The sequence below is a fragment of the Rhinoraja longicauda genome, chromosome 2, assembly GCF_053455715.1.
Source record: "Rhinoraja longicauda isolate Sanriku21f chromosome 2, sRhiLon1.1, whole genome shotgun sequence".
NCBI lineage: Eukaryota > Metazoa > Chordata > Chondrichthyes > Rajiformes > Arhynchobatidae > Rhinoraja > Rhinoraja longicauda.
Window position 1 is genome coordinate 89,826,255 of NC_135954.1, and position 27,791 is coordinate 89,854,045.

At 41.5% G+C, this 27,791-nt stretch overlaps 1 protein-coding gene across 2 annotated transcripts in view; it reads left to right on the top strand.

The window, feature by feature from the left end:
* Positions 1-22,957, top strand: part of LOC144606855 (uncharacterized) — a 52,991-nt gene extending 30,034 nt beyond the window's left edge. For both annotated transcript variants that reach the window (XM_078423290.1, XM_078423280.1), the window contains exons 12-22: positions 1,057-1,164; positions 4,253-4,307; positions 5,041-5,193; positions 9,636-9,722; positions 10,173-10,428; positions 12,130-12,187; positions 13,609-13,662; positions 14,775-14,882; positions 20,081-20,183; positions 20,723-20,875; positions 21,428-22,957. In XM_078423290.1, the coding sequence (XP_078279416.1) occupies positions 1,057-1,164; positions 4,253-4,307; positions 5,041-5,193; positions 9,636-9,722; positions 10,173-10,428; positions 12,130-12,187; positions 13,609-13,662; positions 14,775-14,882; positions 20,081-20,183; positions 20,723-20,875; positions 21,428-21,495 (1,203 nt within the window). In that variant the 3' untranslated portion in view covers positions 21,496-22,957. The remainder of the gene's footprint in view (positions 1-1,056; positions 1,165-4,252; positions 4,308-5,040; positions 5,194-9,635; positions 9,723-10,172; positions 10,429-12,129; positions 12,188-13,608; positions 13,663-14,774; positions 14,883-20,080; positions 20,184-20,722; positions 20,876-21,427) is intronic.
* Positions 22,958-27,791: the final 4,834 nt, after the last annotated feature.

The window sequence follows — 27,791 nt, forward strand, 5'->3', positions numbered from 1 at the left end:
TCATAATGCATCGATTGAGCAGACAGTCCAGGGTGGAAACGTCAAATACCTGAGGGCATAGCTTTAAGGTGAGAGGGATAAAGTTTAAAGGGGATGTGTGGAGCAAGATTTTTACACGGAGTGGTAGGTGCTTCCAACCCGCTGCCAGGACTGTTGGTTGAGGTAGATAACAACTGTGGCATGTACAAATCATTTAGTTAGGGACCAGAATATGTAAGGAATGGATGGATATGGATGATGTGACTGCAGAAGGAATTTGTTTAATAGGGCATCATGTTCAGAACAGACATTATGGGCTGAAGGCCCTGTTCCTGTGCTGTGCGGTTCCATGTTTTGTGTGGGTGGTGTTGGATATTGGGATAGGATAGTACAAATACTGCAAGTTTGTAGAAGATCCTTTCTCAAATTTTGAAGGTTTATGTGTTCATTTGAGCTGTGAATGGGTCCTCGAAGAACGATTGGAGATAGTTATATTTTGTGGAATGATATTATTTCTAATGAGACCACTCTGGATTCAAAGATTAACCTATTGATGCCGATGGCTTTGACAGTGTTGCTGGAAACAAATTCAGGTAATGAATTTGGAGTTTCGAAAATAAAAACATTTCAACCAGAGTATGATCTCTGTTCTTAGCAACCTTGCACCATTTCACTCCTCCCTCTATCAAGCATACCTGTCAGAAACAGTTAAGGGCTAAAAAAGTTGTTTATTTTCTTGATGCCCTTGGAATGTGGCCCAAGAAATTATACAATTGCAAAGCTTAAATTAAGTTTCTAAACACCAAGTCTCACCACTAGTTACTTGCAAGATAGCATAGTTAACCTGATATGCAAGTTAGGTCATTTAAAAACTTCAAAGATTTGGTTAAGAAACAAACTGTTGGAGGAACTCAGCTGTGCAGGCAGCAGCAACCTTCTCCAGTTTTTTGCTCAAGATTCGACCATCTATAATTTCTTGTGCCTTCAAAGATTTAGGTAAATGTGGGCCATGTTTGAATGCCAAACCTTTGTTACCAGCTGTGATTTTCCATTCACTGAGTACATTGTGTTTTCCAGAAAAGAAAGTATCCAGATGTATTGAAAACAGATGGAGGAAAACTCAGACAAATTGTCAAGAAAATAGCAGCAGAAATGGAAAAGATTGATGGAAGAGGAACAGTGAAGGTAAATAAATATACAGCATTAAATGATCATTATTACACAAGAAATGGTAGGCTATTCAAATTCTTGCACCTAGTCTTTTATTTAACGTTTATCGTTTTACAGTGCCACTTTGCAGTATTCACCCTATGTCCCTTTGTTTCTGTAACATCCCAAAATCTCTCCATGTCTTCAATATACTTAACTAGTGAACCACCCAGCTCTGTTGGGTAGAGAATTCAAAATATTTGGATGAAGAAAACGTTTATATCTGAGCCCTGGGCACAGTGGCGCAGTGTTGTGAACATATTGTGTTTAGTTTTGATCACCCTGTTTCCGAAGAACCTTGGCCCCCAAGGACACAACTGGCTGGCTGCTTTTTTCACCCATGTCCATTGGAGAGGAATTATCCCTAAGGCCTGGAGAGAGTCTAAGGTCATCACCATCCTCAAGCCTGGAAAATCTGTTGATGATCCAGCTAGTTACCGACCCATCTTCTTCTTGTGTACATCCTGCAAGCTGTTTGAGCATCTCTTGCTTGCCAGGATTTTGATAGAACCTGTTCTGCCCAGAGAGCAAGCTGGCTTTAGACCTGGTAGAAGCTGCGCAGATCAAGTCCTTGCCCTCACTACCAATACAGAGGCTGGCTTCCAAAGTGCCCTGAAAACTGATGTTGCTCTCATCGATCTGTCATCAGCTTACGACACTGTGGAGACATGGTCTGTTGCTGAAAACTTCCAGAATCCTGAAGTGCCAAACCACCATGCGTGCCCTCTCATCCATCCTCAGCAACTGTAGATTTAGAGTCTCGCTTGGGGACCAGACCAGCTCTGTCAGGACCCTGAATGGTGGCCTCCCCCAGGGTTCTGTCCTACCTCCCCTACTCTTCAACATCTATGTGAGTGACATGCCAACTACCTCGTCCAGGAAGTTTGCATATGCAGATGACCTTGAGGATATCAGCAGCATGCTAACCCAAGGCTTGAAGGGGATGGAAGAGTATTTCACCAACTGGTGCCTTCGCCCCAACCCTTCTAAGACAACAGTCACTGCCTTTCACCTCAGCAATCGGCTCGCCAATGCAAAGCTCCGAGTGTCCTTTTGTGGTAAACCGGTGAAGAATGAGGAATTCCCCAAGTACCTCGGAGTCACCCTGGACCGCACCCTCACCTATCGTGAACACCTGAAGAGGGTGGCTGATAAACTGAAAGCAAGAGTCAACATCATCAGGAAACTTGCAGGCAACAGCTGGGGATCCAATGTACACACCCTCCGTACCGCAAGCTTAGCCCGAGTCTACTCAACAGCTTGGTCTAATAGATGCCACATCAAACGGGTTGACACTGTCCTTAACTATGTAATGTCTCAGATCGCCCCTCCCAGCATACGCAGAAGGGAGAGGATGTTGAAAGATTGGTGCACCATCGAGGCTAACCTTGATCTTCCCATCCATGCCGACTTCAATCTGCCCAACATGCGCCTGAAGGCAAACCCTTCTGGTCTTCAGCCAAATCCCTGGAAGACTTTGACCCCAAGACTGAGTGGCGCAGAGCCTGGAGAGATAGATACCAACAACGGAGAGGTCATCGCAGACCCCACAGTGAAACCACCAGGATCTGACCTCCATCGCAAGCAATGGCTAACCCTGAACAGGATCCGCACCCTCCATGCAAGAACAGCCCATCACCTGCACACGTGGGGGATGACAGACAGCCCTGCTTGCGACTGCGGATATCCAGACCAGAACATTCCATACATTGTGAATGACTGCTCACTGAGGTTTTTCCCTGGTGGCATTAAGGCCATCCACCCAGCAACTGATGTTGCCCTGGCCTGGATATCTACCTTTGACCTGCAACTTAAGGCTGTGCTCGCCATACGCAAGAAGAAGATCACTCGGTTATAGGAAAGATGTTGTTAAGCTGAAAAAGGTGCAGAGAAGATTTATGAGGATGTTGCCAGGAGTTGAGGGCCTGAGCTATAGGGAGAGGTTGTGCAGGCTGAGACTCTATTCCTTGGAGTGCAGGAGGATGAGGGGTGATCTTACAGGGAGTAGAAGGTCATGAGAGGAACAGATAAAGTAAATGCAGCGTAGGGGAATCAAGAACCAGAGGGCATAGGTTTAAGGTGAGGGGGGAAAAGATTAATAGGAACCTGAGGGACAACTTTTTTACACAAAGGGTAATAGATATATGGAATGAGGTGCCAGTGGACGAAGGTGAGGCAGGTATTATCACAATGTTTAAAAATCATTTGGACAATTACATGGCTAGGATAGATTTAGAGGGATATGTGCCAAGCACAGGCAGGTGGAACTAGTGTAATTGGGGCATGTTGGCCAGCGGGGGCAAGTTGGGCTGTTGGGCCTGTTTCCATGCTGTATGACTCATTCCACAGAACACAGCAACATAGCTTCTTCTTACGTTTGAGGCAGCAGAAGTTATGAAGCTGCGTCTGCTTCTACTGTCTCTGTTTGTTGTCGTTTGCCTGACTGAGGTCAGCTGACAGGGCTCACCACGGGGAGTTCGACAACGTGAGCCCCCACATAGCTTAGTTTCCATGGTGAAGGTTGCAAAGTTAAATAGAGTTCCACAGCATGGAAATAGGCGTGTATCCATGTTTCTATAGGTCACTGATGGTAAATGAATGGCGGTGCTGGCTCGAAGGGCCAAATGGCCTCCTCCTGCACCTATTTTCTATGTTTCTATGAAACAGGCCATTTGGCCCATCATATTCACTCTTGCCATTGGGGACTCATTATTATTAAACCCATCTTCCAACACTTGGTCTATAGCCTTGCATGCCTAGGGGAAGTAAGTGCTCGTCCAGATACTTCTCAATTGCTGTCATGACAATATTGAATATTAAATATTTAATAATGGTCATTCCCCATATTTTGTGGAGTATCTCGAAGATTTTGCTGATGAATTATGAACCATGAACAATTAAATTTGTACCTACTGAACTGCTATGACTTCTCTGCTAAGGCGATGCATTGTGGCTTTGCAGAAAGGCAAGAAGTGATAGATGAATGTTGCAAAATGATTTCTATAAAATTGTTATTTTAATAACATTGCTTCCTCTTCAAAATGATTTTCTTTTTAATTTTCAGGTGATCCGAGATTATGATGGACCTCCACTTAGAGAAAAGGTAGCTGCAACAAAAGGTAAAATACACACATTTGCTTAGGACAGTAAAAAAACATGCAAAACAATACAAGAGTGTCTGAATATTCTTTTATTTTAAAGATACTCCTGTGCTCATGACCCATCTTAGAGCATATGCCATTTCTATGTTCCAAATTCCTTGAATTTTTCAATATATATAAGAATAATTGGAATAAGTAGGAAGGAACTGTGGATGCTGGTTTATACCACAAAATGCTCTAGTAATTCAGTGGGACATGCAGCATCCCTAGATAGAATGTAAGAGATCGTCATCTTTTTTTGATCTATTACACTTCCTTATCTCTGTAACTCCCTCTCCTCTGACGCTCAGTTTGAAGAAGGGTCTCGACCCAAAACGTCACCCATTCCTTCTATCCAAAGATGCTGCCTGCCCCGCTGAGTTACTCCAGCATTTTGTGTCTAACAATTGGAATAATCTATGTTACATTTTATGAAAATATGCTTTTCTGGGTTCTTGGCGTGAAATTATCATCTGGGAAGAGGAAGTGGAGCACTGCACAGACAGTAAATATAATGGTAGCCTATTCTTGTACATTTTTGCATCTGCAGTTGGACAGTAGCCAGCCCAAGTTACATTATTTTAGCAAACTAGATGTATCTGCTTAAATCTGACTGCAAATGTTGCTACTTGAAGCTACCATGTTTCAGTTGGTATATACTTTATTGAAAGATTAAGTTTTAATGATTTGAAAGCCTGTGCCTTCTTTTTAGTTTTAGGAAATCAGCTGCCTGGCCCAGAATACAGTAGCTTTGACCAAGATCAGTGCACTAACGTGGAAACCTCTCAGTCTTCAGATCTGAGATATAGAAAGCCATATGCCAACATAAGTTCCAAACCTTCTAGCAGAATAACTTCCTCAAGAGGTAGGTTTCTTCATTTTAATATCAACTGAAATAAACAATACACTGTGCCACAGAGAGAAGTTTGCTTCAGCAGGTTGTTCTGAAGTGAGTTCTCTATCTTTGCTTACATGGTGCAAACCTGAAAATTCCATCTAGGTTTATTTTCATTATGCTTGAAAATGTTTCAAACAATACCGACTCAATTCAACAATTCCTTATGCGCGTCAATGATTGGATAAAGATAAATAGATTAAGAACGCTAAATAATTTGTCTTGGTTTGGATAGGTAACTTCTGGGTGATATAAAGATAGAAAATGATGGAAAAGCTGTTTCTCTTTTCACAGGTTGGCCTGTTGCATTGTTCCAACATTTTCTGTTTCTGTTTCAAATTTCCAACATCGACAGTTTTTAAGAATTGTTATTTCTGGGTGAAAATAGTACACTGCTGTAGCCTTGTCTGTTACGCTGGGTTCTCTTTCCTTTGAAGCCAAGATTGAACTACTTCTTCCTGTTATGTTTTCAATTGTCTATACCCATACACACCGACATTTCCAAGAGCCAAATAGCTTTGATATCAGGGATTGTGTAAATCTGTTTGCAGCACGGTGTTTCTGCTTCCGACCATACGTGCTATGCTGAGGTTCACAGCATTGATGCCTCATTTTTAGATGCTCCTGGTTCTACTCGAGGCGTGTTCTTCTTTGAACTAAAGTCAGTCCTTTACAATACAATACAATACAATATATCTTTATTGTCATTGTACAGGGGTACAACGAGATTTGGAATGCGCCTCCCATACGATGCAATAATTTAATTAGCTAGTCAGTATTAATTTAAACAACCCAATGAAACAAATTAGAACAGTTTTAAAACAGAATAAAGTGCAAGTAGATCTGTGCCGGTTCACTGTGCGATGTGACCATCCGGCTCAGCAGGACCGGTTCATAGCAGCTATAGCCCTGGGGATGAAGCTGTTCCTGAGTCTGGAGGTGCGGGCATAGAAGGCCTTATATTGTCTGCCCGATAGTAGAAGTTCGAACAGACTGTTGCAGGGGTGTGAAGAGTCTTTGTGGATGCTGGTTGCTTTTCTGAGGCATCGTGTGTTGTAGATGCCCTCCAAGGCTGGTAGCTGTGTTCCGATAGTCTCTGAGCTGCATGGACTACCCGCTGAAGAGCTTTCCTCTCTGCCGCTGTGCAGCTGAGATACCTCACAGGAATGCCATGTGTTAGGATGCTCTCTATAGTGCAGCGGTAGAATGTCATCAGCAGCTGTTGCGGTAGACCAGACTTTTTCAGTGTTCTTAGGTAGAACAGTCGTTGCTGTGCCTTCTTGACCAGCGCAGCAGTGTTATTGGACCATGTTAGGTCCTCCGAAATGTGAGTGCCCAGAAACTTGAAGCTGCACACTCTCTCTACACTGTCCCCGTTGATAAAGAAGTTATGATCAGCTCCTTGGTCTTGGTTCTGCACCTCCGCTCTGTATTTTGTTTCATCACTGTTGGTGATAAGCCCGATCACCGTTGTGTCGTTTGCAAACTTGACAATGGTGTTGGTGTCGAATGCAGGAACACAGTCGTGTGTGAATAGGGAGTAGAGCATGGGGCTCAGAACACAGCCCTGTGGTGTGCTCAGGGTGATAGAGGAGGACAGGTGCGGCCCCATTCTCACTGCCTGCGGTCGTTCCAGCAGGAAGTCCAGGATCCAGTCGCATAATGACGAGCTGAGGCCTAGCTGGTGGGGTTTGGTGATGAGCTTGGTGGGGATGACTGTGTTGAAGGCAGAGCTATAGTCAATGAATAGCATCCTCACGTACGTGCCCTGTTTCTCCAGGTGAGTCAGGACAGTGTGAAGAGCCAGAGAGATGGCGTCCTCTGTGGATCTGTTTGCCCTGTATGCAAATTGATGTGGGTCCAGTGAGGCAGGGATGCTGGATTTGATGTGTGAGAGGACCAGCCTTTCAAAGCATTTCATGACTATAGGAGTTAGGGCAACTGGATGGTAGTCGTTCAGGTTGGTGATCTTTGCTTCTTCCGGCACCGGCACTATGGTAGCCGACTTCAGGCACTTGGGAACCGTAGCCAGAGATAGTGACAGGTTAAAGATCCTGGTGAATACCTCAGCCAACTGTTCAGCACAGTCCCTAAGTACCCTTCCTTGAACTATATCCGGGCCTGCAGCCTTGCGTGGGTTGACCCTTTGCAGAGCGCGTTGTACTTCCTGGGTGCTCAGTTGCAAGACCAGTCCCTCCGCCTCGGCTGGGGTTCTTCCACTCAAGGTGGTGTTGCCAGTTTCGAAGCGGGCATAGAAGGTGTTTAGCTCGTTGGTTAGTGTGATATCGCTGTGGGGGCAGGCAGGGCTGCTTTTGTAGCCAGTGATGTCCCTGACACCCTACCACATGCTTCTGGTGTCCGTGGTATTGAAGTGGTCTTCCACCCATTGCCTGTGGGTGTCTTTGGCCCTTTTTATACCTTTGTTGGCAACTGTATATGTATATTCAGTTTGGCAGGACATGTTAAAATATTGTTGAAGATTGCTGTAGTGTAACTACCTTTTGGCTTGTCGTTATTATATTGATCCCCTCTATCAGTTTCTCTGTCTTAACTATAAAGCTGTCCACTCTCCTGCTTGTGATAACTGGCAATAACGTGTCTTCAAGGCTGTAGGAAACTTACAAAATAAGAATAATTTTAAAATACACAAAATAAAAAGGTATAGAATTTCACAGATGTGAGAAATCAAAATATGCAAAAAATGAACACTCATGAAGGCAAATTTAACTTGAATTACCCAAGTTAATGTTGTCATCAAAACCCCTGATTATCAGGTCAACATTCTCCACTTCCACATTGTATGTTGAATTCTGAGTTAACTTTGATATCCCTGAATCTTTTCATCTATGCTTATGCTTTCTGATATTTTAAGTCAGGTGCCTCTCTTGGTAGCTTATTATACAAACCAATGGAGTTAAATAACATTGTTGCAGTCTGAACAAAGTTCACATACCCATCATTTGCACCTTCACAGATCCTTGTTGGCAATTGCCCACCAATTTATTGACATTAAAATATTGGACTTTGTCTCCCATCTGACTTGATAGTTTTCTTTAGTTTAGTTTGGCAGCATCACAGCAGAATTTTGTAGCTACCTCCATTCAAGACTACTATTCAATTTTCAGCCTCTATTGGCAGTGCCATTAATATCAGAACCTCATCCTTCAAGTTCTGAGTTCCAGAATATTCTTCTTAAATTTGTGATACTGATGGCAGAGTGAGAAATGCAGATGCTCGAAATCTGAAATAAAAACAGGAAATGCTAGAACGTCTCAGCAGACCAGGCAATATCTGTGGCAAGGGAAACAGTTAATGTTTCAGATCCTAGACCCTTGGTGTTATTTCTGACAGTCAATCTCTGAAACGTTAACATTATTTTTCCACATATGGTAGCTGGAATATCATGTGTATGTCTAGTTGTTGCATGAAACAAAGGTGGTTGCACTGTAGAAGGTGCAGAGGAGACTCATCAGGATGTTGCCTGGATGGAATATATCCATTAAGAGGAGACAGTTGGAGAGGCTGGATTGTGTTTCCCTTGCAGCAGGCATATATGAAAGGTAGAGATAGGGTAAATAGAAAAAAACTATTCCTCATGGTAGAGGTGTCTTAAGATCAGAGGCAAAGGTGAGGTGTACAATGTTGGAAGGAATCTTGTGGTTCTGAATGATCCTTTGCCTGCAACCCATCTGTCTCCCTTAATATAAGAAAATAACTGCAGATGCTGGTACAAATAGATTTATTCACAAAATGCTGGAGTAACTCAGCAGGTCAGGCAGCATCTCGGGAGAGAAGGAATGGGTGACGTTTCGGGTCGAGACCCTTCTTCTCCCTTAATCTGTTTTGGCATTCTTCAGATTTACAAAAACGAGATACATTCAAATAACGTCTTGAACATCTAATGCATCCATTAGGCACGTAAATGGCATAAGACTGAGCTAATGAACAAAATCTTGCATAGGTTTCTTCTGGGTGTCCCGGTTTTTTCCACCTCTCAGACAATAGACAATAGGTGCAGGAGTAGGCCATTCGGCCCTTCGAGCCAGACATACGGGTTTGAGGTTTAATTGGTCTCTGTAAATTGTCCCCAGTGTGCAAGGTGTGGATGAGAAAATGGATAATGTAAAATTATTGCGAATGAGTGATTGATGGTCGGTGTGAGCTCAGTGGACGGAAGGACCTGTTCATGCTGTATCTTTATACTAAATAAATGTAAACTTCAAAGGTTGTGTGGTTATAGATGGTGAGTAAATAGTTTTAACATGGGATAGGATATGAGCAGCAGAGCAGAAATTTGTAGGTGGAAGAAATGGTGGCTCGTGTAAGGCGTGATGAATTGCAACACACAGAGTGTGTATTATTTTAAAATGCAGGAGGCTAACAAATTTTCACAACAATGAATTTGATTTCAGCTGGATCTTGGTCAGATCCCAAATATTCTCAACATGTATCCTCAACAACTAAATGTGACATAACCAGGAAACGAGAAAGCTTTAAAGGTAGTACAAATTTAATTATTATGATTATTGATATGGTCAGATATTTAAATACCTGTATTGCCAAATTGTTTAGGAGTTAATCGATATATCTTCAAAAATACAGTTAACATGGTGAGACATATGGGACATGGTGGGACATCTGTTATAAGACTATAGAGCACTTGCAAACCATTATTACCATACGGAGGGAGTAGAAGACTCCCTTTGTGTATCTCTTAGCTGGGGAATTACATGTTTACTCAGCCTTAATCGGTATCATTTGAATCTTGTACATATTTGGCAGGATAAATAGCCTTTTGTGCTGCAACATTTCAGTGATTATTCGGTAGAAGAGTGGGATAAAACATTTTATTCCAAGCATAAAATGGATATCTTAAATGTTCTATGCATGTGTTTTGTAAAAATTATGCCTCAGATGGATATTCACCTTCTTAAAAACTGTTTTTGAAGACATCAGACATTCTGGAGAAGATTGGCAAGATGAATGGGAACGATCTATTAAACGGTCAAAATTACTTGTGGATGATGAAAGAGAAAGAGAAAAATCTAAATATTCTCCTGTAGAGAGCAACGAGTGGCAAGAAAGCAAATGGGGTTCGAGAGGTGATGAAAGAGAAAAATCTATATATTCTCCTATAGAGAGCAACGAGTGGCAAGAAAGCAAATGGGGTTTTAGAGATGACTACATAAAAAGTGACAAATCCAGGTAATCCATTGTGTGAAAAAATGACCTTGGATTCGTACTGTATAAGATAGGCCCTTTTGGGCCATCTCTTCTGGACCGACTGCAATCTGTGTATGCTAATTCCATTTCCCTCCATTAGGTTCGAATCCCTCTTTGCCTTTCCTATCCAAGTGTCTCTACAAATCCCTCCTGAACTTTTCAAATAGTATCTACATCTACCACCATCTCCAGCAGCTCATTCCAGATAACAATCACGCTCAATGTGAAAAACATATCCCTCAGATCTCCTTTAATTTTCTCTCTTCTCACTTTATACTTCTAAGCTCCCCTGCAGCGGGGAAAAGTCTATTTTATCGATGCACCTCATAATTTTATAAACTCTATAAGGTCACCCTCTCAGCCTCCTACATTCCTGTGAGAACAAACCCAACCTATTGATCTTTCCTTATAATTGTAACCCCCCCCACCCCCATCTTGGTGAATTTCTTTTGCTCCTATTTTGTTGTAGTTGGCCAACAGAACTGTACACAAGTATGCTTTATACAGCTGCAACATAACATCCCAACTATTTTACCCAATGCAATGGCCTATTAAGAGAAGCAAACTAAAAGCCTCCTTCATTACCTCATCCATCCTTGTCGCCAATTTCAGGAAGCAATTAAAATTGAGGTGTTGCCCAAATGTTATTCAGTATGGGTGATGACTAAGGGATTTCTTTTTTTCCAAATTAAGAAAAGGGATGTTTGAATGACTTAAATGAGGGTATTCCAGAAATACAATGAAATGGTCAAAAGTGGAAGTCATGGATGAACGTTAAGCAGCTGATGAAGTGAGGCTGTGATGGTGTCATGAGATACTGGGAAAGTGGAAGTAAATTAACATTAATGGTGGAGATATACTATGGTGCTCATGCCAGGATCAACTGTGACTCGAAGATTGTGAGCAGTTGACAGGGGAATGTATGGAGCTCTAGGCTAAGGAACAGATGATAGTTTTGGTCTTTCTGATGGTTGGAGAATGCTTTTGCCCAATGAACATCAGACAAGCAGTCTGACAATTTAGAGCAGTTATGGAGTAGTCTAGAGATGAGGGAAAGCACTAGGTTTCATAGCATACATGTAAAAACCAAAGCCTTGCATGTGAATAGGTTGTTGAACAGTATCATGTAGGGTAGACACAAAATGCTGGAGTAACTCAGCGGATCAGGCAGCATCTCTGGAGAAAAGGAATAGGTGACGTTTTGGGGTGAGACCCTTCATCAGACTGGTATTATTTAGGATACTGTTATTCAAACATAGGAGAGGAGGCCAAATATAAATTCTTGTGGGGCACTAGCAGTAAAAGAGTGGTAAAGGGATGAGAAGCCTTGACTGTTGGTTATGGTTAGATAGAAAGAAGTGGAACACAGGCAAGAGTGCTCCCAATGAACTGGACTACGGTTTACTTGCATTGTAAAAATCTGGTGTGGTGATTAAAGTATTTTTTATGTCTTTGATGAATGTCTTGTTTTCATATCTCCACGATTTAGTTGATAGTCACTGAGCAGTAGTTTGTACTCCCTTGTTTAAGTACAGAGAGAAAAAAAAATACAAAATTCTAATGAAAGTAATCATCTAGTTGATTTCTTGGAAAATAGTGTCTATGAGTTCATTATGCTCTGCTTCAACCCAATATTTAAGTGATAAATTGAGAACCTGAAAATGAATTTGCTTTTCTTAATAGGAGCTATCGAGACAATGATCACCAAGAACATGCTGCTCGTTATTGGGCACCAGAAAAGGTAAGTTAAACAATCAAGAAACATTCTAGTAATGCTATTATACATTATCTTCACAGATTCTTGTAACTGGATGTTTCATTGAAAAAACTTTTGGATTTCAATAAAATAAGTCATCAATTTATTTTTAAGACAAGTTGTCTCTTTCCACCTTTTAACAATCACAGTTCAGTTTTCTGCCACATATTCTACTTCATGCTTTAGTATTACTGATAATTTAGTAACTGGGAAGAAGTAAACTGCAATAAAGAAAAAAATCACCAATTAAAATATAATACTTGAAATATTCAACATGCTCGACTGTGCCCAGAGACAGAAAGTGAAATATCATTTCAAGTTAATGACCTATCATCAGCATTAAAAACAATTAGAAGTCAGATATGTTTTAAGATGCAAATTAAACCATGTTTGACATTAATTTAATTCTGTTGAAAGGTCATTGATCTGAAATATTACCTCTGCTTCTCTCTCTACAGATGCTGCATGACTTGCTGAGTATTTTCACAATTTCCTATTTAAAGTTAATTAATCTGTTTTTTCTTAATATTTCTGCAGCTTTTTTAAAGTTAAGCTTTGTTCCACTTAGGTGGATAGGACACTAGATCTCAAATGGGTTGAATTACCAAGTTTGTCCTGTAGTGTCTCCTGATATGACTTTCTGCTTACCCCTAAATTTTCTACAACTGATTCCTTAGGATTCCCATCCTTTTCTGTTATGGCTGGCATACTCCTTCAGAACTAACCTTGTTAACCCATTTGCTATTCAACCCATCCCAATGCATTACATTAGTATTCCTTGATCAAATTGTTCTTCATCCGCCAACTCCATTTCAGTGTGGACTCTGATTTTAATTCTTCTGGTGGAGTAACTTGAAACAACATTTTGGTAGATTCCTTGTTCTTTCTCCTTTTGTATTTATTTATTCGCTACCCCCCATGAAATCTATCTTTTACCCTTTTTAAATGTTTCTTCCTATAAAGTAATTCAGTCATTTTCTTGCATCTGACTCCACACACCACTTATGAGTTTTGTTGATCAAAAACCTGCTGAAAGGTTATTTTATCACGCAATAAATCAGAATCAGAAACGGTCTTGGTCATGTGACTCGAGACAATCTTTTGATGGATGCGAGCAGCCCAGCTCAGAGACAAATTAATGCCACGGTGGCAGCTGCCAGAATGTGTTGTACTTAGATAAACCTGTCGGTGGCACATCATGGAAAGAGTGATGTGCCCAGCTTTATTTTATTTAGATTTCTGTTTTAAGCTGTCTGTATAAGGTCAAAATAAAGTTAGGGGAAAACAATCATGCATCAAATAAAGTTTTCCAGTACTTAATGTGTAGTTCTCATTGAGCTTCAAATTAATCCATAACACTGGTCTTTACACCCACAGCAAAAAAATATTTTCTTTGTATTTTGCAGTATGTTTCATTGAGACCTGAAGATATAGTAAAGAAGGAAATTTTGGGATTTTTGGTATGTTTAAAGTATTTAACTTTTAATTTTCTTATAAAATAAGTACTGCTTAAAATCCAAACATTTTATCTAGAGTGGAACAAGGAATTTTGTTTCAGTATTGATAAGTGAGAGTAGAAAAATATTCTACACAAATTTCCTCAATCTTGCACGATGTTGCGGGACATTTTTTAATAGCTTTCATGTTCTCTTATTGCATGTCAGGAAGTGTAAGACCCTATGAATCTGTATAATGATACCCCTTTTCACCAACTTTACTGGCCCGTTAATGAGAACTATGTTTTTTCACTCCGCTGCTCTTAGCTATGGGTGCTGGAAGATTTAGATATTACTGTAGCATTTACATGCTCCTCAATATGAGAAGATTCTGCTAGCACTAAGATCTACCTCATCAACAATATCAACTTACATTTATACCGCCACTCTAGTGTAGTAAAACAGCCAAGATGATTAACAAGGGCATGATCAAATCAAATTTGGCAACAAAGAAGTAGGTTTTCTGGAGTGGCTTAAAAGGAGATAGAGATATTTGATACTGAAGAAATATCTGCATTCTTCCGATAGTTAATTTAAAGAACCTATCCTTATTTGGCTGTGGATGTTGATGAAACAAATTGAAGTCTGACAGGGTTGATGGCAAGAAAGAATTGTTTTACTGGCTGCTATATAGAACCTCACATTGGTTTTGATGAGAAATAGTTTGGATGGGTGGGAGAGGGAGGAATTGAATAGAGCCATGTTGGCTGAAAATAGGAAATTCAAATGTAAAAGCTGCCACACAAAACGTAGCAGGTGAGTTCCTGGCCACGAAGAGTTGGAGATGAACAGGACCAAATAGGAACAGCCTCACCCAAGTTTGTGAGGGTGGAGTTTGTGAGTGGTTATTATTGTGATTCCTCCAAGGAAGAGAGATTGGGTAGTTGACCATTTAATAAAATTGTCACGGTGAAGAATCTTGTTTCATGGACAAGATGATCTGTGGGACCTTGTTCAGGTGTAGATTTAAATATTTGTAAAGGTACACATTTCATCTTGAAGTCCAATAATATTTGGGAAAGTAGTTTGATAAGAACCAATTTTTTGTTTGGAAATAATCTATCCTATGTTTTCAGGCCAATTTCAAGGTTCTTAATGATGCAGATGCCGAATATGTTAATGGGATCATGTACAAGCTCAGCAACCGACTCCTGCAATTTGGTCAAAGAGCTATGCAGTTGACGGTAAATATTTAAAAGAAAAGTTTTATTCTGTTACATTATTCTTTTCCAATTTTCATGCATTTCTCTTTTTGAGGCAGTGACCTAGGTCAAGACACCATAAGTATCCCGAACTCCATGATAGAAAGCAGAGAGTGACAGTGGTTGTTTTTCAAATTGGAGGCCTGTGACTAGTGGTGTGTCTCAGATTGTTGCTTGGCTCATTGCTATTTGCAGATGAGATTAAAATAGGTGGTATTGAAGACAGTTATCAAGAATTACAGCGGGTTTCTCGCTTACATTCCTTGCTTTCAATCAGAAGGGTCCCGACCCGAAACGTCACCTATCTTTTTTCTCCAGAGTTGCTGCCTGACCCATTGAGTTACTTCAGCACTTTGTGTGTATCTTTGTGATTAGCTGCGCAAGTGGACTGAGGAATGTCTAATTGAATTTAATTTTGATAAGTATGAGGTGTTATATTTTGGGAAGTCAAATTAGGGCAGGACTTTCACAGTGCCCGGAGTGTTTTGTAGATTAGAGGGATGTAGAGTACATAGCTCCCTGAAAGTGGTATCGCAGTAGCGGTGACAAAGGCCTTTGGCATGTAGGCCATCATCAGACAGGGAATTCAGAGTAGAGGTTGCAATGTTATATTGCAGTTTTCTAAGATGTGAGTTCAGACATGGAGTATTGTGTTCAGTTTTGGTTATCCTGCTATAAGATCCCATCAAGCTGGAAAGAGTACATTGAAGATTTACGAGGATGTTGTCAGGGCTTGAAAGCCTAAGCGATAGGGAGGGCTATGGCAGGCTGACTTTATTCCTTGGAGGCACTGAAGGCTGAGGGAAGACCTTAATCGAGCAAGATAAACCCTGAGGGGCTAGGTCTTTTTGCCAGGGTAGGGGAATCAAAAAGTAGAGGGCATATGTTTATGGTGAGGGGAAAGATTTAATAGGCACCCAAGGGGCAAATCTTTCTTGCACAAAATTATGGACATATAGAATGAGTTGCCAGAAGAAGTAATTCAGGCAGGTACAATATCACTTACCTAACAGTATATAAATTTATGAGGGGCATTGATTAGGCAGATAGTCTTCTTCCCCAGGGTCCAAATGTCAAATACTGGAGAGCACAGGTTCAAGGGGATAGTTTAAAGCAGATGTGCAAGGCAGGTCTTTTTTACACAGTTGTAAATGCCTGGATTGTGCTGCCGGAAGAGATGGTAGAATCAGATACAATAGCAATATTTAAGAGTTATTTAGACAGACACATGAACAGCCAGGAAAAGGAAGGATACTGACCATATGCAGGCAAATGGGGTTAGTTTGATTGACATTGCGGTCAGACTTTGTGGGTCAAAAGGCCTATTCTTGTGCTGTACTGTTTTGTGTACCAAGTTGATGAGGAAAAGATTCAAGGTTATGCTTAAAGCCTCATTGAAGAAATACAACTCTACTGATTCCATAATACGCCTGGCCCGAAGTCTAGAAGAAGCATTAAGAATGGTACTGAGAAGCAACTTGAGTTGTACGGAGAGGCTGGATAAGCTGGTACTCTTTGAAACTTAGGAGCCTGAGAGGTGATCTTATTGGGAATGGACAAGATCATGAGAGTTATGGATAAAATGTTATCCCACCTTTTAAGAAAGGAGGGAGAGAGAAAACAGGAAATTGTAGACCAGTTAGTCTGATATCAGTGGTGGGGAAGATGCTGGAGTCAATTATAAAAGAAGAAATTGCGGAGCATTTGGATAGCAGTAACAGGATCGTTCCGAGTCAGCATGGATTTACAAACGGGAAACATGCTTGACTAATCTCCTGGAGTTTTTGAGGGTGTAACTAGGAAAATGGACAGGGGAGAGCCAGTGAATGTAGTGTACATTGACTTTCAGAAAGCCATCGACAAGGTCCCACATAGGAGATTAGTGAGCAAAATTAGAGCACATGGTATTGGGGGTAGGGTACTGACATGGATAGAAAATTGGTTGGCTGACAGAAAGCAAAGAGTGGGGATAAATGGGTCCCTTTCAGAATGGCAGGCAGTGTCTAGTGTGGTACCGCAAGGCTTGGTGCTGGAACCGCAGCTATTTACAATATACACCAATGACTTGGATGAAGGGATTAAAAGTAACAGCAAATTTGCAGATGACACAAAGCTGGGTGGCAGTGTGAACTGTGAGGAAGATGCTATGAGGTTGCAGGGTGACTTGGACAGGTTGTGTGAGTGGGCAGATGCAGTTTAATGTGGATAAATGTGAGCTTATTCACTTTGGTGGTAAGAATAGGAAGGAAGATTATTATCTGAATGGTGTCAAATTAGGAAAAGGGGACGTACAACGAGATCTGGGTGTCCTAGTGCATCAGTCACTGAAAGGAAGCATGCAGGTACAGCAGGCAGTGAAGAAAGCCAATGGAATGTTGGTCTTCATAACAAGAGGAGTAAAGTGGTCCTTCTGCAGTTGTACAGGGCCCTAGAGAACGCACCTGGAGTACTGTGTGCAGTTTTGGTCTCCAAATTTGAGGAAGGATATTCTTGCTATTGATGGCATGCAGCGTAGGTTCACTAGGTTAATTCCCGGAATGGCGGGACTGTCGTATGTTGAAAGACTGGATCGACTAGGCTTGTATACACTGGAATTTAGATGGATGAAAGGGGATCTTATTGAAACATATAAGATTATTAAGGGGTTGAATACGTTAGAGGCAGGAAACATGTTCCCAATGTTGGGGGAGTCCAGAACCAGGGGCCACAGTTTAAGAATAAGGGGTAGGCCATTTAGAACGGAGATGAGGAAAAACTTTTTCAGTCAGAGTTGTAAATCTGTGGAATTCTCTGGATGCTTTCAAGAGAGAGCTAGATAGAGCTCTTAAAGATAGCGGGGTCAGGGGGTATGGGGAGAAGACAGGAACGGGGTACTGATTGTGAATGATCAGCCATGATCACATTGAATGGTGGTGCTGACTCGAAGGGCCGAATGGCCGCCTCCTGCACCTATTGTCTGAAATGAACCCCCAGACGAGAGGAATTTAAAACTAGAAGGAATAGGCTTAAGATGAGAAGGGAGAGGTTTAAGAGGGACCTCGGGAACAATTATTTCTCTCAGAGGGTATGCCAGCTAGCCTGACATGCCAGTTTGATCAGCATGGATGAGGTTAGCCAAAGGGCCTGTTTCCATGTTGCACAGCTCTATCGCTGTATAACCTTGAGACTGTACATCAGGATTACACATAAGCCTCACAAAATACTCACCTGCCTTACCTTTCACTTCAGAACTTAGAAAACCAGATTCAAACCTAATAATCTTTTGACTCATGTGGTGCACCATTGAGCTATTCTGTTTGTTGAGCTAATGTTAGGCCCTATACCTTTTTCATTATATTTTGTATCCCTTTATCCTAATACAAATACAGATTTTTTTGGCAAAATCTTATTTACTTAGCTTTCAGCTTTTCTTAATCTCTCCGGTGACTGGTGAGTAACTAATGTTCCTTTATTTAAGAAGGTCAGTAGAGAGAATACAGGGAATTACAAGGTGAGCCTCATGTCAGTGGAAGGAAAACTATTGGAGGGAATTATTCGGAATTTATGCGCACTTAGAAGAGAATAGGTTAATTAGGGACAGTCAGTATGACTTTGGACATGGCAGGTCGTGGCTTACTAACTTGATCGAGTTTTTTTAAGAGGAGATAATGAAGGTAAATGATGAAGGTAGGGCAGTCGCTGTTATCAACTTGGATTTTAGTAAGCCATGTGATAAAGATCCCCATGGTAAAATGATCCAGAGATTACGATGCATGGGGATTAATAGTGACTTGGTCGTATGGGTTCAAAACTGGTTTACTGATGGAGGGTTGTGGAAGGACAATATTCATGCTGGACGTCTGCGACCAGTAGAATCCGCAGGGATCTTGTGATATATATTAATGACTTGGACGTAAATGTAAACCGATTTGATAGTAAGTTTGCAGATGTCACCAAGATTGCTGTGGTCGCAGACTGAGGAAGGTTGTCAAAGTACACAACAGGATATAAATCAGCCTCTGCAATGGGCGGAGAAATGACAGGTGGAATTTAATCCGAGCAAGTGTGAGGTGCTGCGCTTTGGGAGGTCAAATGTAAGGGGAAATGGCATCACCTTTACCAGCATTTATGTTCAGAGGTATCTTGGGGTCCAAGTCCACAACTCCTTGAAAGTAGCAACAGACTTAGATAGAGTGGTAGAGAAGGCATATGATTTGCTTGCTTCATAGGTCAGGGGATTGAGTATAAAAATCAGGAAGTTATAATGCTGCTTTATAGGATGAATGTGGAGGCCTTGGAAAGGGTGCAGAGAAATTTACTCAAATGATGCCTGGATTAGGGGGTATTAAATCCAGGGAGAGATTGGATAGACTTGGATTGTTTTCTCTGGAAGGTCGGAGGAGACCTGATAGTAGTATATAAAATTATGAGGCATAGTGTAGACAGAATATTTTTCTCAGGATGGGAAAATGAAATAGTAGACAGCATAGCTTTAAGGTGAATGGGGCTAAGTTTTTGACACAGGGTGGTAAGTGCCTGGAACAAATTGTCGACAGTGCTGGTCGAAGCAGATACGTAAATGGTATTTAAAATACTTTTGTACATGTATCTGGATATGGGTTATTTGTAGGTAGATAAGTGATGGCCAAGGCATTATGTTTCGCAGACATTTTGGGCTGAAGATCCTCTTCTTGTGTTTTACTGTCCTATGGAGTATTTGGTCAACTCGTTCTTTTTCCTTTCCTAACAAATCATTTGCTCTGCATTTTGCAACTTCCACATTCTTTTGTCTATGTTTCCTCTCTCTATCTGCTCCCGTTCACTCATTGACTAGCTAACTTTGTTTATAGCTTATCCCAGTCTCCCTGGTTTAACTATAGGACTCTCCCCGTAGCATTATAAGCTGCTTTGGTGTTTATTTCAGTTCTGATGAAAGGTTTCTGACTTGAAATGTTGACTCTGTTTCTCTTCCCATAGATGCAGCTTGAACTGCTTAGTATTTCCATAATTTTATGTTGACATGAGGTTTCTTGCCTCTGCAGTTTTTTCCCCACTTCTTGATCATGTTAGTGTAGCCATGTTACTATTATTCTGGTTGCTAGATAGAAAGGACCCATACAAACTATTTACATTTTGTGTGACATATGTACATTTTAGAATCCATAATATATCTGATAATGAATAGACTTCTTTTTGTTCAGGGTTCTGCTGAGAAACTAAGTGAACAAATGAAACAACCCAGTTTGGCAGATCAACATTCCAGATATGACTCTCGAGGGGCAGGAACTTTGGTGAATTACTCAGGTAATTTGAGCTTCAAGTTCATGGTAAAATTTATGAAATCTGTATAATGTAAATTAGTTTACTGAGGTTTTTAATTACATTTCGCAGTTAATTATGAATAAGTATAATGAAGTGCCCAGGATCATGAATGCATTGCTGTTAGTATCACAGACTGTGCCAAGCTGAAATGTGCTCATCTGTTTTGTAACAGACTTCCTTTACATGCTTTGATTTATTGGAAATAGTCCTATGCTTTAGAATTGAACATGCTAAACATTTGGTGCAGACTGTTGCAGATCATTTAGCCATCAGCGCCAACATAATTGATTTTCATCTGAACCTGTAATCTCATGGTCTAGCATATCCCTCATTCAATTCAGCCAGGTGATTGTGCATGGACATTTTACGGATGACATATCCAAAAACCTGTGAAACAACGGTGCAATAAATATTGTGTGTCTTATACAGTGAAGTGCAGCATCTATCAGACTGAGGTAAGCAAATCTACATTCTATGGAAAAGATCTAAATTATCATCCTTTGTGCCCTAAACCATTACAGATCAACCTGTAAGACAAAATGCTGCTGCATCAATGTCATCGATACAAAGCGATCTTTTGACTCCATCACTACTGAATTCCATCCATGGAATGGATGTGAATACAGTTACCAGTACTCTCACACGGTTGGCTGCCAACAACCCTGCATTTGAAGGTAAGCTGCCTTTTAAACTTCATTAATTAAAAAATAGAACCGTAATTTTTAAAGCGTATTCATTCCCAAGTGCCTCACAATCTATTGTTATGGAGGAAAGTAGAATACGGTTCCACAAAGAACAGTGAAATAAATGGCCAGTGGTGCTAATTGAGGAATGAAAGTACTCTGATGCAAGAATGTTATTTTTAATTGTCAACCTCTGTTTGTCTATATTCTGTATTTCAGGAAATGGTAAAATCACATGCAATAAAAATAGAAAATGCTGGAAAATTCACAATCAATGAATGTAACAGATAAATGAAGTTGTGACCAAAGGTTTTCAACCTGAAATAAGAATTCTCTATGGGCTGCCTGATCTGATCAGCATTTCCAGCATTTTCTGGTTTAATTTCTCCATTTTAAAAATTTTCAATGGTTATATGTAATATCTGTATTCTAACCTTTCTTACAGTAATAATGATAGGATTTTTAACATTTGGAATACATTTGTTATTCAGTAGTTAATGATCATCAGAGACCATAATTAACAACTTGCTGTTTTATTTCTAGGCATCAGGATTTCAACCTTGGTTACTGTATTGATGGAGGCCGGTATTCTCAGCCATAGGCCAAATTAAGATATTCTACAACAGTGTCCTTTTACCGGGTGATCCACAAGAAAATATGGAAATGTTCATGGATGTTGGGCAATATCCATGATTTAATTTAACAAAAATTTAAAACTTTCTTCATAAGCCTAGATTAAAGAAAACATTTGTAGCAGCATTCCAAGATGGCAGTTAAAATAGCTGTAGAGCAAAGTTACCTTAAATATTGTTGGTTTACAACTTTGATGCAAGTCTTTTAATTCTAACTGCACAAAATTGCTAACTGAAATCATTGTGATTCCAAGGATTTTTAGTTAGACATTCTGGTAGTATTGCTCATCTAGGTTGACTGCCAACATTGTACACATCTATTGAGAGATACCATCACTTGTTTATAAAAACAAAGTAATAATATTATTTTTCAGACTTGTGTCCCTTAAAATGTCCACACTACTTTTTGTGAGCTAACTTTGACTTAATGAGTTTAAATTAATTTGAGGATTTCTTGGATTAGAAAGTAAACAACAATTTTTTTTATAGAACTGAATAATCCCATGGTCGCTTATATTTTTTTAAAATTCTGTTTGCTTGATTCGAATGGGATAAAATGAACAATCTTTGTTGCTACTGTTTTAAGTAAAATTAAGAAAAGTGGCTGGAAATAGTGTTGCCAGTTTTCAGGGAGCTTTCTGGAGGACTTGACCAGATTGGGCCAGTGTCTCAAGATCTTTTCCACTAACATTAATTACCCTTTTAAAGTATTACTGAGCCAATGACTAGCGCAGCCACTAAGTCTGACAATAAAGCTAAATTACCTTTCTGTGTCTGAAAACAGTTTAAAGCTCACTTTAATTTTTGACAGCATCTACCTTTAATAAATAATGCCCCTTTTTCAAATGCCACAAAAATTGAGACTTTCAATACAAGTGGTTTATTTGTTCTGATGGTGTATTTTTTCTTTGCTAATGAGTATAATAAACGACATGACTATTTCCTGTAAAGTCTATTTGTAAAGTCTATTTTCCTTTTGCTTATTGAGTTGAGGGTGGGAAGAATAAGGAACGGAATCATAAAATATTTGTAGAATTAACACAAAATACCTTACTGCAGGGATGCAAGAGAGCCAAGCCACGCAATAAGAAAATGCAGAGGCACAGAATCTCAACTTATAGTTTTTATTTCCAGTCAATGTCTGAGATGAATAAAGAGCAAAGATCAGAGTAGTTTGAGAAAAACGTTCATGACAGAAAGAGTGGATTTTACTCCATGATTATACCAGAATGCAATGTCAAAGCAGAAGACAAAGCACGGCATGGTTAAAACAGAACTGGTAAATGTCAATAAGCTGAGTAGTTGGAGAGGGTTAGAGAATGAAGAATGGTTCGTCTCCAGCTAGGCCTGGTAATTTTCATCATTAAAATTATTTTGTCCAAATGCATAATCTTCAGCAATAATTTCACAAAATCAAGATTGTGAAATCGCTGAAAGAAAATGTGCGCCATGCTTTCTGTGGTGGGTTGAGGTGAACAAAATAATGATTCTTGGTAGAAAGTAAACCAGGTGCCTTTGCTGGATCCAGTTCCATTATAAAATGACTGCTAACCATAATTTGACAAACAAATATATTTACAAACAATGCACAATAAGAATATAAATTTTAAATGTTTGTAATGGCAGTTTCTATACCATCTCGAAATCCCACTTCGATAGCCATTACTTCTCGGGGATGAAATGTAGTTAGAGCTTACGCACACGTCGCACCCTGATATGACAAAACGAATCTTCCAAACTTCTTTTCTTCATTAATTGGTTTTATTAAAATGGCACAAATCATAGAGTAATTCATCACTTTTCGTACCTTATCAACCATTTCTTCTTCAAACAATATCTAGAATTCTTGCAGTTATTACCGCATGGTTCTTACAAATATAGATGATACAAGCGTATGGTACGAGCGCGAGTGGTAAAGAACTGTATGCTCACCATCCTCCGAGTCTAAACTGACCCACAACCTCTCGACACGCTAGCCTCCTCCCATCTAGACACTCCCAATTACGCATTAAGTCACACCCACAAGCAGGCAAAAAAGACATAAACTAGAAATATTAAAACATAGCCATAACACAATGACAATAACTGAATTAAGCATAAATGGCTCCTACAATGTTATTGCACAAAATCAGAAGCAGTGGTTACCTATTCAAAATCAACATCAGTAGCAAATCAATAAAATGTTTTTAAATGCCATTTCATCACAACTAATAGAGGCATAATAAAAGGGCAAATATTTAAACAAGATTTTGTTTAATAGCACTTTTCAAAACGTACTGGACAATGTAACTATACATGAATTCCAATCAGCTTTGATCTAATTAGATCTGTTGTAACATTCGGATATGTTTACATTAACTGATCAATTACTGTAGACTTATAAAATAGTATCTTGCAACAAATGTCTAAAAATTTGGATAACTCTATAACAATGTAGAATTATTACCGAGCAAATTTTAATAACACAAGATTTAGAATAGTAGCAGTACCACAGTAATTTTCGAGTTCTGACCTTGAAGGTTTGGAGTTTACTGTAAAAGTGATACTTTCAAAACATGAAATTTATATACTCAAAATTAAACTTTGGACTATTAACCTCTGCTAATCAAATAGATTTCCTTTGACAAAATGAAGAATAAAACTAAGGTACAATACACTCAGTCACAACTTTGTTCTACAGTATTTGAACACATTATATCTGTATTACTACGTCCCAGTGCATCCAGAAGATGTATCTTGCATATATTGTATATATAAGCGTATATATTGCATTTTAGTACGTTCCCGAAATATAGCCAAAACGGCATACGATAGTGCAACAATTTTAGCAAGACCTTAATCACCATTGTCCTGCAGTTCAAATGTTTGTCATATTTTAAACTTTTTCACTTTTTAAACTTTAAAAATCACCTTTTCCAATCTCCTGGCCGTCAGCCGCGTTCGACGTTGAAATGGGACCCGCCCGCCCGAGAGACAGCCAATGAGGGGGGGTGCCCAAGATGGCCACCAGGGACGGGACCTGCCCAAGTGACGTGAGTGGTGGCCAATGAGGGGTTCTGCGTCTGCGCAGTTGGGGGAGGGTTGACCTTCCTCCTGTGGTGCAGCGCGGCCTCAGAGAGAAGACGAAAGAAGATGGCTGGTGGCAGGCCGCTCTTCTGCTGCTGGCCGCCCAGCTCCCTCTTCCCCCCCCCCTCGGCTGCCCCCGAGTAGGAGGAAGATGGTCATCGTTCCCCTCCATCTTCTCCAACGGCCGCTTCAACCGACGACCTCCGTCTCCTCCAGTGCCCGCTTCAGCCGATGGCGATCGCCAACGACTCAAAACAACGGCACCCGCTCTCCACCTCCCACGTTGTCGCCAAATCCAACAACAATGGCGATCACTCTCGTTCTCCTCCTCCCGCACTGCCACCTTGTGTGTGCCTCCTTCCACTGACTACAACCCTTAGTGGGCAGCACGGCACACACACACACAATACTTAAAATACAAATATAAAATGTTATATTGTAAACCTATTTATCTATATCTATTTATATAAACATAGCACAAAAAGTAAGGAAATTTGTGTTTGGTAGATTATTTCTTTGTTGTAACAATGCTTCTTGGCAATAAATCTTATACCGTTGGAAAGCCTGTTTATTTCCCTTTTAAATGGTGCCACATTTGTAAGGAACATGCATTTGTGGGATGAGCAGCAGAGCTGAGTATTTGGGTTGCGCCCATGAAAAATTTGCCAAATCTTCTCTGCCAATGCCAAACAGCTTATTCTGCTGTTGCTATTGACTCTTGTTTTGAGCTTCTGGTACCCCCAGGTGCAGACAATCAGGTGCCTGATTGGCACCTGATTGGCAGCATCTGTGAGCATGGGCCCTGCTACAGTGGTCAGTAGGTGTCTGCTCCAAGAATCGGCAAGCCACGTTTGACTGATCTGGATAGGGCCCGTGCGATAGGGCAACTTCAAGCTGGTGTTCCGCAAAACCAAGTTGCGGCATTATTTGGAGTGAGCCCTAGTACCATCTCCAAAGTGAAGGCCAAGTTCCATATAACGGGGGATGTCAGAGACAGGCCGCGAAGTGGGCGTCCCAAGAAGACGACACCCGAAGAAGACCGTTTCCTCACCCTGTCAGCACATAGGAACCGTAGGCTGTCTTCTCCAGATTTGCAGTCAAGGTTTGCAGGACGATATGGCCGACGGCTCTCTGCCCAGACAATTCGGAACAGACTGAACGCAGCCGATCTCTGGTCTCATAGGGCTGCCAGGAGGCCTGCCATGACTGCCCTTCACCGTCAGGCCCGTTTGAGCTGGTGTTGGCAACACGTGCACTGGAACCTGAACATGTGGAGGAACGTTATGTTCAGTGATGAGTCCAGATTCTGCCTACGGCAGTTGGATCATAGGGTCAGTGTGGAGAAGACGCGGAGAACGCTATGCTGATTGCTGCACCGATAGAGTAACATCTTTTGGTGGAGGCAGTGTGATGGTGTGGGGCGGCATCTCCCTCACTGGAAAAATGAGGCTTGTCATCATTGGAGGCAATCTCAATGCAGAGAGATATCGAGATGAGATTCTGCAACCAGTGGCAATCCCATATCTCTACAGTCTGGGACCGAACTCTATCCTCCAAGATGACAATGCTCGTCCCCACAGAGCAGGGTTTCTCAGAGACTACCTCCAGAATTTGGGAGTGGAGAGCGTGGAATGGCCTGCCAGCAGTCCTGACCTCAACCCCATTGAACACTTGTGGGGTCACCTTGGGCGTGCTGTTCGTGCCAGAGTGACCTACACAACCACGTTGGCTGACTTGCGACAAATGCTGGTTGAGGAATGGGATGCCATCCCACAACAGTGTGTGACCAGGCTGGTGACCAGCATGAGGAGGAGGTGCCAGGCTGTTGTGGCTGTGTATGGTTCTTCCACACACTACTGAGGCTCCTGTTTATTAATGAATAAATTGTTAAATTGCCAATATGTCTTGTTTCTTCAGACTTCAATCATCCAATCCACCAAACAACACCGAACAAGAGTCAATGGCAGAATAAGCTGTTTGGCATTGGCAGAGAAGATTTGGCAGATTTTCCATGGGCGCAACCCACATACTCAGCTCTGCTGCTCATCCCACAAATGCATGTTCCTTACAAGCGGCCGCTTCCACCGATGACGGCGTCGACGAGGGCTGCTTCCACCGATGGCGGCATCGCGACTTCAGAAAGATGGCAGCCGCTCTCCTCGCGCTGTGCCATGTTGTGCACGCCTCCCGCCGCTGCCGCCCGCCTCGGGTAGTCCCGGCGCCCAGCCGCGCTAACCGCCTCGAGTAGTCCCAGCCCCCGCCGCCCTATCCGTCTCCCACCTCTGCCTGGTCTCAGCTGCCGCGCTATCCGCCTCGAGTAGTCCAGGTTCGGCCACGCCACAGTAACAGCCGCACTCCGGAGTTCCCTCCTCCCTGCACGCTCGGTAAGTGGCTTTCGCCGCATGGAGGGGAGTGGGTATTGTTATGTTCAGCACGGCAAAAAGATAAAGTACACTCACACGTTCGTTGCCTGAATCGCGCCAGCCTTTATTTACCCAGCATTCTCGGCTAATAAGGAACACCCACTCATTAACATGGCACATGAATATGCATGAATACATTACAGGTATGTGGGCCGAGTGGGTGGGGGTAGGAGGGGAGAGGAGAGAGTGGGGAAGTAGGGAGTGGGGGAGGAGAGTGGGAGTGAGGGGGAAAGGGGGGGTGGAGAAAGGGGGGTGGGGGGGGGGGGGAGAGTGGGGTGGGGGGGGGGGGGAGAGTGGGGGTGGGTGTAGAACCATGTCTGGTTTTACTGTTGTGCATTCGGTCCATAATCCAGGCCGGGTTTTGTACTGCGTTATCCTGGTGTTAGTTAGGAGACAATCCTGAGGGCTGGAGGTAACGGTAGCCAGCATCTGTACTGCCAATGATCTGCTAATAAAGGACTTATATACACCGGAGTGCCTCTGAATGTACCCACTCACAAACATGGTGTCAGAAGTGGTCATAATTTAGCTTTTTGAGTCACCACCATTTGTTTCCTCAAGACTTGTGACGTCTCTAACCGTGGCTGAATCTTTTCGGAAGCCTGATCCACTTGTCTTCGATGGCAACATCGGCGAATGTTGGCGCACCTTCGAGGAGGATTACGATGCATTCATGGCTGCTGCACACCACGACAAAACTCCCCGCGTACAAGCATCCATTCTCCTCAAACTGGCAGGTTTGGAAGCAATCCATCGGGCGAAACCTTTTGTTTATGCTGAGGCTGT